The following is a 12,658-nucleotide window of genomic DNA, read 5'->3' on the forward strand; positions in this document are numbered from 1 at the left end:
GTAATTACAGTCATGAATGCTGCCAATTGGAATTCAGCTCAGATAATGATAACCAATTAAACCGACGAAACACGTTTCCCAGTAATCACCACACCTGAATGTATGCTCGAGTAAAACCAAGGAGCTGCAGAGTGTGCAGGAAAGACTGTGGTGGATTAGAATAGCAGAGATGACCCTCACCTCACTTAATGCACAACCATCCTTCAGCACACAGTACATTTGCACTTAAACCGTACAGTGCTCTGTGGGAATGTTTAAATCTCATTACCCAGCTCTGATCCAACAACAGGAGAGAAAACAAACCAAGTCGGATCCTCCACGTTTTATCACGCAACATGCAGAATTCATCCACGACCTTTCAAATAAACGCCGCCTGCCTTGGAATTTTTGGATGTCTGCTTCAATCTAACAGATGGCACGCAAGACGCACCTTAATCTATCAGCCCGTTTTAGCGCTCACTTACACCTAATAGGAGGATGTCAGCTACACTTTCATCTACTCTTCACAGAATCTAATGTTTACGGCCGCATGTGCTACACTAACGTTTCTTTTTACTGTCCAATTGGGTTAAACACTATTACTGTCTGTCGTCTCATGGTTTATTCTGATGTAAAGTGCAGTCATTCATGATTCATCAGCTCCCCCCACTCGGCTGGAGAGGATCATCTCTAAAACAAGCAGAAAGCTTTCCTGATAGCACACAGCAACCCCTTGATGCAGGTGAGACCGGCTATAGCCGAGTCTGTATTCACACAGAGGACGACTCTCTTAAAATTATGTTTTTGTTTTGTTTTCTTCATTTAGCTAGTTACTCTTATACATTATCTTCATCCTGTTCAGTTTGATCAAAAATAGTTTAAGACGACAAAAACCTGCAAAATATTCAAAATTCTCTATTCAGTGAATGAAAATGAACCAGTTGTTTGTTCTTGGTTTTGAAATCTTGCATTAGTTCCTACATAAAAAAAAGTGTGGCTAGACAGCACAAAAAAAAAACACAAAGACTCTATAGTTTACAAACATGTGGGAAAACATGCAAAAAAAAAGAATTTGACTACAAAGTATTTCTAAGAAAAATCATAAAACAATGCCTCCTGCAGAGATTTAATTTGAGATAAGATCACCACTAGAAGCAGCTGTTTGATCATCATAATATCATCAATCAGTTTTCCATTCAGGAGCAGCTGAGTAACAACAACAACCTGAAAACAACAATGAACAACTTCAGGAACCTCTGGCTGACTCATATAAAGAGAATTAAGCTTAAAAATGCATTCATGAATGCTTTTTTAATTCAAATCGCAAATCAGGAGCAGACAAAAAACTCCTGTTTGAAAAGCATTGTATTTGTGATGTAGAAAGTACGCTGGGAGGGTCACAAAGTCCTCCAGTTCTGATGCATCCACTCAGGCTGCCCAAGGAGAAAAACATATTTGGAGCTCCCAAGGTATTTGATTCAGACGTTTCAGCCGGGGCTTGAACCAGGAAACTCATGGATTGGAAGCAACTGCGGTAGCTGACTGTGCCACAAATCAGCCAATAGTCATGGGCAAAGTAGGGGAATTTCAGCTGTTGAAGGTTTAAAAACACTAGATCACCATTAAATTCGTCTTTTTCAAACAAAATGTAGGCGGAGAGAATTTACAAGCAATTTTATGAAGGTAAAACAGACAAACCTCTGCTTTGAACCCATTTTTCTTCCTCTTCCTTTTGTCATCCTTAAAGTTTTAAAGAAGCAGCAACCCTGCGCGCCCCTCTCCTCCCCACAACCCAGTTTAGACAACAGCAGCGACAGGAAGGGAGGGGCTTTTGAGTATTATATTTACGGTTTTTAGTTATTACTTTTTTTTTTCTTTTTACATGAAATAAGTGGTGCAAACTCTTTAACAAAGAAAAATAAATAATCGGCCGCCTAGGTAGCCTATGCCCAGGACCGGCCCTGCATCCACTTGTAGACAAATAGATCCATGTACGTGTTCGTTTTCCTCCATCATGTCCAAAATCTCCACCTTAACCCTAACTACTACAAAACAATATAGTCCGGGACTATAAAGTGTTCTGGATTTTAAAAGCAATTCGGACACCATCCTCACTACTTTTCTTTTGTTTTTCTAAGTTTAAGTTTCATTTATATAGCGCCCTCAATCAAACGAGGTGCTGTACATTAAAAGTTCAAACAATTAAAACAACAGATAAAATATTAAAAAACAATTGCAGAAAACAAGTAGATTTAGAGATAAAACGTATAAGTAAGTGACATAAAAGCATAAAAACACAAAATAACTAAAAGTGGTCCTAAAACAGAGCCCTGTGGAGTCTCAAACAACAGTGAAGCAGTTAAAGAGAAGGATCCAGACATGCTCACACACACAGTCCTGTCAGATAAATAAGATGAAAGCCAGTCCAGTGCAGTACCACAAATCCAAACCAGACCTTTCAACCTGGACAGTAAGATATTGTGGTGCACTGTAACGAATGTTGCAGGTAGCAGCTAGCTGGAGAGAGTGTAAACAGAGAGCTCTCAGCACCAAGGGTGGGAAGGACTGAGTGGGGTTAGTCCTACCCACAATAGTCCTACCCACAACACAGAGGCACATTTCTAAAGAACTGCTGCTGCTCTGCAGAAATTATGTCCCAGAAAAGTTCTGCATTTTGGCTTAAAGTCATAATTAACTGCTTTGAAAACAGATAAAAAATGAGCGGAGCGGGCCCTTAAATTGAATAGATCACATTTTCTTCCAAATGCAACATTATGACCTCAGTAGATTATGTTTATTGGCATAGAGATTTCAGAGAGTTGAGAAAACGTCTGTTGGCATAAAGAAAAGGAGTTACCTCTGCAAGCCGGGAGTGTTTGTGAACGCTCTCTCCTTTGTGGACAGCTGGAGCGAGCTGCTGAAGAACTCCCCGACTGCTGGTTAGAGCCCGGGTCAGACGGGCAAATTTACCCCAGCCTGTCATGGAGAGACAATGATGGAGTCAAACACCAACTCTTAAATTTCAATATGCAAACAGAACAGGGAAGGCATCACAGAGGAGATGGAAGACTGAATGGAGTGTACAGAACATCTGTGAGTTCATTTCTAATACAGCTCCTGGATATGAATTCCAGCTGATCCTTAAGATTGTTGTGGTTTGTATACTGCTTTAGATAATCGGTCACTAGTATTTTATTGTTTTGATTGCAGTTAATGCCTACTTTACTTTACATGTTGCATTTGATTTATTTTATTAAAAAAAACTGGAGGATTTTCTCTGATTGTGCTCAAACTCATAATCCAGATCATTCTTGAAATGTTAGGAGGAAAAGATAGCAGATTCCCACACATTCTTTCAAGTTCAATTTAAGACTTTTTAAGACTTTTTAAGATCTTGCATTTGAAAAATTAAGACCAATTTCTCGACCTATTTCCCAGTCCTATGGACAAAGGAAAAACTAAATCCTTGAATTTCAGAACAATTACTTGTCAGTAAAGGAATAATGCAATAAATTACAGTTCAAATTTCAGTAGTTAAATTACAATTACTAGACTATATATACTTTATTTCTCACATTTTAGTGCCGTGAAACTTCACTCACATAATCGTGGTTAAAAAAGATAGACCCGAAAAGTCACATAGAAAAAAGTTGAAACTGCACAATTTTTAAGACCAATATATCACAATTTATTACTTTTTAAGGCCTTATTTCCAAATGTTCAAAATTAAGGCTTTTAAGACTTTTTAAGACAGCGCGGGAACCCTGGATAGTGAGTGTATATCCAGCAGTTTATTCAGGTCAAATGGACCAAAGCTGTGAGTGACACTGAATCACAAATCCTAGAAACTGAGCGTCTGTAGCATGTCCTATTTTTCTTTGCCCTTTGGAGTTAAAAAATGGACATCTTCCATTCATAGACTTCTCTCAATTCCTTATGGGTTTAATTTGTCAAAAACACAAGTATATAAAGATGCAGATGTAGGTGTGATGTAAATGTAAAGCAGAACAAATGAGAAAAGAAGTCAAAATCAAGTTCAACATTTTTTTAAGGGAAAAATATGCTTAAAGTTTAAATGTATAAAGAAACATAACAGCCCTGAAGTGCTGAGGAGCTGAAATCAAGAACAGTGATACAACTGTTACACACGCCCTTCTCTCAGCGATCTATCAAGCCCCCCCTCAGAGGTTCAGATCAATAAGCATCCCATACTGGCAGCTATAAGGAGGTTTCAAGTGTGATCAAAGTCGATAATGAGAGCTCCTAGAGCTTAGACAAGGATTGCACAATAAGAAAAGAAAAGTGGGATTTATCAGCTTCTCCAAGTCTTAAAATGTGTAATAGAAATGTTAAATATTGATTTTTTTTTTTGTTAAAACACAATGAATCTTCTTTTGTTCTTCAAAACACATCATTCAAGCTCCACCAAATGATTTTCAGTTTGATACGTCAGATCATTAAATAATGATTTCTACGTCTGTTTTTTTTTTAATAAGTCTGAACATTGAGACTTCTTTATCGTTCAGCTGAACCCCCCACACTTCAGGAACAATAACTCACTCTCTGACACAAGTGTAATGAAGTGCAGCACTCAGCATTCATGAACGGGACCGACCTTTTGATGACTCATCCTCTATTGGCTGCTTGAAGGCGGTGATATCACTGAAGGTGCAGAGGAAAAGCACAACTTTGTCCTGCTCGTTCCTGATGGGAGCAATCTTCACAAAAAACCAGACCGGCATTCCTAAAAGAGGAGAAAAAGAAATCTGAATCGAGTTTCTACAGCTTCCCTCTCTAAGCTTTAGTCACTTGTATCTGTACAGGAACAGGTGCTGGAGGTTTTTGGGTTGTAGAGAGGAGCGGCTGCATCTCAGAGGGAGCGCAGGTGTCTTCAGTTCCCTTGAGATTCATGAAGCAATCTCAAGAGATGTCACCAAAATGGAACAAACCAGCGTTATGCTTCTGGTAAACGTGTTGTGATGTATTTGTAAGACTTGTGACATACAGGTGATGCTGTCATATGACGGCCTTACAACACTGTGATGATTATCACAGTGTGCTTACTGGCTCTTTATGCCTTGTTTCTACTGAGCGGTCCAGATCGGACTGGACTGGACCAGACTGGACTTTTGAGCGTTTCCATTACAAAATAGACCCGTTAACCAGGATAGACTGGTACCATTTTTGGTCATAGGTTCATAGAAAAATGGAATGGACTTGTTAGGGTGGAGCTTCTGTCATCACACGATGTAACCCATTGATTGGTGGAAAGGTTTTACGACAACAGGAAGCGTCCAACCAGCGCTTCTCCCGACTCCAGATCCAAACCGAAAGTTTGTCCTGTTTTCTTCTATATTCTTCTTCATCCCCCGCAGTCTTCTTTCAAAAATGAATAAATTATTTACATACATATTACCCTTATTCGCGGGGGTTGGGGACCGAAGACGTGCCAAATCCACTAATATGGAGACAACCCATCCCCCGTTTCCGTCTCACCCAACCCCCGCGGCCAAAGAATGTTTGTTACAGATCCATTCTCATCAAAAACACTTCTGATCGTGCTTTGTAAAACATTTCTTGAAGAACTCTGGATTTTATTATTGACCAGAAAGAGTTTTTTTCTTCTTTTTATTCTATTACTGTTCTTATAATGATCCTCCGCGGTTATTGTTTTGATTTTACGTCAGTTTCTGAGTCAGCTGATGCTACAGTCCCTTTCACTAGTCACACTGTTTTGACGTACCGCTACGTCATCAGTCTGCACCCCGCATGCGCTTTGATGGTCCATCGCTCATTTGAAATCCCCGCACCATTCTAAACTGGTCAATAGGAGACCGGTCTAGTCCGCACCGCTCAGTGGAAACGAGGCATTACTGTCCACACGCAAATGGTGCACAGAGGAGGAGTGCAGGTGATACGTAAACGTGGGAATTCTATTATACTTTATCTCGTAACCTCGTATTTCCTGTCCAATGACTGAAGAGATTTTTAGTTGTGTGGTTTTGTTTCCAAACTTTGGATTAAAACAGAAATGTCTGTTTGACAGCAGTCTGAATATAGAGAAAACACAGTGTTCAAGTCTCGATTTGGACCAAAAATGAGCAGACTCTGTCCGGACTATCGACTGTATACAGAGAGCTGGACAGAACGAGTGAGACTGTCACCCATAGAAAATGACTTACTTCCGGTTCAAACAAAATTTAGTCAATTCAGTGGCCGATTTTCCACAATACATCCGTTGTGATGTTAGACCCAGACGTAATGAGTAAGCTTTGATTGGTCCGTCTCGGTCTTAGGCCAAATCTAAATTCTTCCCCTACTCTTACATTTAGCCCTCCAAACAGGGAGAGAAAAATAGTGTCCTCAAATTTAGACATTAAACCCATTCAATGACATCATTAACAGTCGTCGGTCAGCTACATTAGCGCGGAGCTGCTGGCACTTGGAAATACATCACAACATCGGTTTATAACTTTAAAAAGGTCGTGCAAAAACAAAAAGTAATTACTTACATTTAAATGTAAACTAATGTGCTTTAGAGTACCCCCATGCAAGAACATGTTAAAATGATGTCGCAGAACAAGAACGGTTATTCTAACAAATAGAATGACTGAGTAATAGCTGTTTATTTCTCAATAGAAGTCTATGGGACCAGCTGGTACTTCATGTTTGGAACGCAAGGGGGAGAGGTATTCTGTCCAGTTCTCATATACTGTCAATGGTCCTGACCAGTGGACTATTCCAGTCTCAATACACCCTTAGTGTTCGATACGACCGTTACCCGCAGCATGCCCATAGACAAAAATCCACACTAACACTAAGACCTTGATATTTCTTGGGGGCGACATGCGTGCCCTGTACAGGTTTGCCTATTTTTCCCCCACATCCACTATGACACACATTACTTACTGTTCTTCTTGTACATCAGAACCTCAAAAGAGTTCATCTCGTAGTTCTCAAAGGTCTGCCGAACCTTTTCTGTTGTCTCCTTGTCTGTCAGCTCTCCATACATAAAACTGCATAAAAACATGACAGAAACATATATGGTACACAAACATTCACAGCATCCAGAATCTCTGACTTCTAGACACGGGTGGGTGGATGTACCTGCATGTGCTGCTCTTTTGCATGACCTCCGCTCGATGGTAACCAGAGAGCTTGCAGAAGCCATCGTTGCTGTAGACGATTGGCCAGTCCACAATCTGAGCATTCCCCAGCACAAAGTTTGTATCTGATCACAGAGGACAGGTTATTGACATTTCCCATGTTTGCCTCGAATAATAAATCAACTCTTTGGTCTTTAGTGAAGTACAAAAACTAAAAATTCAGAGGCAAAATCTGGAGATCTTAGGACACCTTTAGGTTTGAGTCACATCTGTGTTCATTTCCATGAATAGTTTTCTTAATACACCAGATCATAAAGCTCAAATGAACCCTGGTATGCTAGAGAACAAGAGACTGGATTCCCTTCTGAACAGATTCTGGTGCAGTTCACTTAAATGTAAATGTAGACAGACTTTTCCAGAACCACAAAAATTATGTCAGAATTAAAAATAGATCTTATTGTTCATTAACAAAATAAAAGAGTCATCCTGGCTGCTTAAGTTATCTAAAATAGGAAAATTTAGAGGGTCAAGTGCCAAGAAGTCAAAATATTACAATTAAGGCTAATAATGCTGGTATTTTTCTAGCCTAAACCAAACAATACAACTAATTTGAAAAGATATTTAATCACTTAATTGTGCTTCTTGTTCAAAATTACATTTTAAAAACAAAAAATGCACTTTTATCTTAAAATATATATTTTTTAAGTCTAACATTTTAAAGCAATAAATGAAAAATATTAAATCATTTACAAGTTATATTAAAGGGAATCTCCTATATCTTATTTTGAAAAATGTAACCCAATAGAAACAATTAATTCTAATAATATTTATGATGTAGAATAATACTTAGATTATTTTAACATGTTCATATTTCTCCTAATGTCCACAGAAGTGCATGTTGGGTAAATTGATACTTTTCCACTGGTCAGTGGTGTGAACAGGGATGGATTTCTGTGTCATTATTAAGCTTTCAGCCTGTCTGGTGTCTCATACAAGATAACGAGGTAAATGTTCCATACGGCTCTCTACATAATGCAGGTACTGGATAGTAGATAAAGTGAATTGAATGTACTGGTAGTCAATGTTTATGCTAAAAATGTTTGGAGAGAAATAAACTGTAAGGAGAGCTAAGAAAACATTCTTACATAATGGTGGACATGATGTATAGATTATAGTGTCTATGTGGAGTCTGCTCATGTGGGGTGTAGATGACTTACTGCAGGGTATTATGGGTATTATTCCATACTTTGATGGATGATTCACAGTCTGCACAGTTATTTTTTGTCCCACAGTCACAACAGACACGAGAGAGGACTTAACCATTTGGTCTACTTATTGTTTTCATGTTTTATTTGTTTATTTATGTAAGGCAGGGTTAGCAGAGGTATATTATGGAGGAAATACATGACCCCACTGAGTTCAGGGAGGAATGCTTCATAGCACGTGTCAAAGTCAAGGCCTGGGGGCCGAATCCGGCCCTCCGGGTAATTTTAGTTGGCCCTCCAGATTATTTCATTTTATTGTTATTAACGGCGCGGTGTTATCTTGCATTTATTTTTAACTTGTATAATTTTGACAAAATATATTTTTATGGTGAGTAAAACATTGAAAGTTATTTAAGGTTTAAGTTGATTTATTCTAGAATAATATTCCTGCCTTTTTGTTATTCATAATTGTGTTACAAAGTTACAGTTTGCAAGTTTTAAAAATGGCATTATGCTAGCTTTTTGGATTATTTTGGCATTTACTAAGATTTTTTAGGCTATTTTGAGGGTTTTAGCAAATATTTCAGCTACATGCTAGCTATTTTTGATAATCTAAGTTTTTTTTCTTTTTAGTTTTTAGGCTAATTTGACATTTAGCTAATGTTTTATCTTGCTACTAGCTTCAGTGATTTTAGCTATTTGCATCAGCATTTTTAAATATCAATTTCAGCATCTTCAGCCATCAGCATTAGAATCTTCATCAACCAAATTCAGCTTACAGCATTCACACAATCATCATCACAGATGAGGCTATATCTAATTCATAATCATGTTAAAAAGTTACTGTCTTAAAGTTTAAAAAATGTAGTTTCAGAGTGTTCAATAAATGTTTTTCCTGTTCGGCCTAAGGTGAGTTTTGGATTTTGGCCCCTTGTGCGATTGAGTTTGACGCCCCTGCTTTATAGTTCCCTTTTTTGTCAGCTCCAGAATCATACAAATTGCACATATCAATGCATTTAAACACTTTCTTTTCCACAGCATTTTGGTGATAACATTTCTGAATGGCCTGACCAGTTACTTTATCTATAACTCTTAGTACTTACTGTCTCCAATAATCATGTACTTTGTATCCTATGTGATGCATCAATAATAGCTAATGTGTGGCTGTGATTATCAAAGATAATTTCTATGTCTCATTTGTTCCAAATGGCTTCCGCTCCTGGTAAAGCTGAAACCAAGCGCTGACCGAGGAAACAACAAAAGTGGATAATGGAATCACATAAAAATCTGGGAATAAATCCTGATATAAAACACAGGGATTAGACTATAATTGAACAAAAAATAGATAATAATTTCCAACAAGTTATAAGTATTTAGATTGAGCACTAGGGCTGCCACGATTAGTCGATTATGACTATGACTAGTCGACTAAGTTGACTATTAAAATAGTCGATGACAAATTTAATAGTTGCCCCCCCCTTTGCTAGATTTTTGATCCATATACAGTACGTCTTTGTTTTCCTCGTCTGAGCTGGTATCTGGCTCAAAACTTTACGGTGGATAGCTATTGTTATTGTTAAGGGTGTGATTAGCCGTAGAATGTGTAAACAGAGAGCTATGGGGGAAGCAAATGGTGGGGGTACTCTGTGCCAATGGTCTCGCCCACAACGCAGAGGTGAATTTCTAATATACTACTGNNNNTCTCAAACACGTCTCATTCATGTCTAGGAGACGTAAACGAGACAGAAACGAGATCTCATCTTCAATTTTGCTTTGCTATGGGCAGAATCCAATGAAAACCAACAAATTAATCTTTTAGAAATTACACTTTTTTATGCTATTCCTTTAGAAAATGTAGCTTTCAAATATTTACATAAATTGAATTTAAAAAGTGTGATATTTTTCTGTAAATAACAACTTTAACATATTTATTTTTGACAGCACCAAATACAAGTTCCTTTCAAAATAAAATACACTGTGTCAAATCAGATCCTGCTGCAGCAGATTTGAATTCAAAATTCAAGAAAACAAGTCAAATGTGAAATTTTCTTTCATTATGACAACAACTAGATGCTTTAGCATAAATGAGAATATCATAAACTCAACTAATTTAATATTTGTTAAATTTTTGTTGACAGTTTTGATTTTTTTGGCCAAAAACACTATAATCATAATTTAAAAAGACCACTGGGAACACTTAGAAAATAATCAAGAGAATATCCGATTGGGTCTTAAAGTGTTTCTTTGTTTTTTAATTCTTTAGAGTAATTTTATTCTAAATCTACAAACTTAAGTAGATCTGTATTTGTATTTATTTATTTGCCATAAGATAAACAATATTGCAAACCAAATAAGAAATAGAAAATAAGAGAATGTGAAGGTGCGACAGAAACCGATCTAGGTTTATTTTACGGTCACACCCCAAATAATAATAAAAAAATTAATGAATAAATTACTTAAACAGTATTTCATGAGAATTTATAAAATAATTACTCATGCAAAGTTGTGAGTTGCACTTAACTCATGTATACACAGGTTGTGCAGTATTATTTCATCCATAGAATTTATCTTGAAACTCAAATCTGTTTATATATTTAGAGATCAAACATTTGGATTGATATCCCTACATTTTTTTCTCTTTTATTTGTCGGTAATGTTTTTGTACTATTTTTAATTTATTCTACACATTAATATAATTGCGTTTTTTGTACTGATTTTGTTTATTTTACACATTAAGATTAAAATTATTTTTTTTATTATTAAAAAAGATAGTCAACAAGGTGATCCATATAGTTTTTGACTACTCCACCTCTAACAGTAACGTTATTCCTTTGTCTCAATTTATTTTTTAATGGAGAGTTTATAGGAACTATTGTCCTCGTCGTTACAGTCAGATTTATGTTCTCTTCATGGTTCACCGTCACCCTAACTGAAGGTGTTTTTTTAGTAATTAGCTGTACCTGTGTAGGTCACTCCGAGCACAACTCGAACATGAAGCTAAAATTCCGCCCAAACAAGCCTCAAATCCTACCGTTGGAGCGGCGGACGATGTTCTCCAGGAAGGTGTTCTGAGGAGCCACCAGACCTCGTCGTCCGCCCGCCATCCTGCCGTCGTCCTGCAGCGCGAGGCACAGCAGCTTCCCGCCTCTGACATCTGAGGATGCACGCGCCCGTCAAGTAGAGAGAGGGAGCTCCTGCGCGTGCTCTCTGTGGAACTCGCTCCCTGTCTGTCTGTCTGTCCGTCCCTCCTGTCTCCCCCTCTCTCACCCCGCTGTCTCCCTTTCAGCGGGGTGGCCGGCAGCAGATGGTTGGTGCACGAGCTGTGAGATGAGACTCGAGGAGGATGTATGTGGTAGAGTGAGCTTCACTGATGCTGTCAGTGAGAGACATAATACACTCATGACATCACCCCGCTGATTGGAATACAGCAGGAGTGTCGAACTCGACCGGACAAGGGGCCAAAATCTAAAACACACCTTAGGTCGCAGGATGAACAGGATAAACATTTATTGAACATTCGAAAACTACATTCTTTAAAACTTTAAACTTGTAACTTTTTACATAATTATGAACTAGATATATAGCATTAGCTGCAATAATGCTAGTGTGAATGCTGAAAGCTGAAATTGACAGCTGAAGATCCTAGCGCTGATAGCTTAAGATGCTGACATTGATAGCTAAAAACACTGAAGCTGATAGCTGAAAACGTTGAAGTTGATATCTGAAAATGGTGAAGCTGATATCTGAAAACGCTGAAGCTGATAGTTAAAAAGGCTTAAGCTGATAGCTTAAATGCTGAAATTGACAGCTAAAAACACTGAAGCTGATAGCTGAAAACGTTGAAGTTGATAGCTGAAAATGGTGAAGCTGATATCTGAAAATGCTGAAGCTGAAAAACGCTTAAGCTGATAGCTTAAATGCTGATAGCTAAAAATGATGAAGCTGATAGCCAACTAAAATATTGGCTAAATGCCAAATTAGCTTTAAAAAACAAAAAAATCTGAGGTTAGCCAAAACAGTTAACGAGTAGCTGAACTAATATCTAAACTTCAAAATATCTTAAAAAGCAAACAAAAAAAAGCCTGAAACCAAATCAGCTAGCGTGTAAATATAATAATGCACCAGCTGAGAATGATAGCTGAAAATGCTAAAGTTGATAGCTGAAATCACTGAAGTTGATAGCTAAAAACGCTGAAGCTGAAAATGCTGAAGTTGATAGCTAAAAAGGCTGACGCTGATAGCCAGCTAGCTAAATGCTAAAATAGCCTTGAAAACCAATAGAATAATCTTAGGTTAGCCAAAACAGCTTGCATGCAGCTAAAAAACTTAGTTAAACTTGAAAGTACCTCAGAAAACTGGAAAAAAAGC

At 37.7% G+C, this 12,658-nt stretch overlaps 1 protein-coding gene across 1 annotated transcript in view; it reads right to left on the minus strand.

Moving 5' to 3' along the window:
- kcnh1b (potassium voltage-gated channel, subfamily H (eag-related), member 1b) overlaps positions 1-11,652 on the minus strand; it is a 54,713-nt gene extending 43,061 nt beyond the window's left edge. Inside the window, exons 1-5 of the mRNA XM_024290035.2 lie at positions 11,322-11,652; positions 7,087-7,210; positions 6,889-6,995; positions 4,595-4,723; positions 2,837-2,955 (exon numbers count right to left, since the gene is read on the minus strand). Coding sequence (XP_024145803.1) covers positions 2,837-2,955; positions 4,595-4,723; positions 6,889-6,995; positions 7,087-7,210; positions 11,322-11,394 — 552 coding nt within the window. The 5' untranslated portion in view covers positions 11,395-11,652. The remainder of the gene's footprint in view (positions 1-2,836; positions 2,956-4,594; positions 4,724-6,888; positions 6,996-7,086; positions 7,211-11,321) is intronic.
- Positions 11,653-12,658: the final 1,006 nt, after the last annotated feature.

The sequence above is a fragment of the Oryzias melastigma genome, linkage group LG1 (assembly GCF_002922805.2).
Source record: "Oryzias melastigma strain HK-1 linkage group LG1, ASM292280v2, whole genome shotgun sequence".
In the NCBI taxonomy this organism is placed as follows: domain Eukaryota; kingdom Metazoa; phylum Chordata; class Actinopteri; order Beloniformes; family Adrianichthyidae; genus Oryzias; species Oryzias melastigma.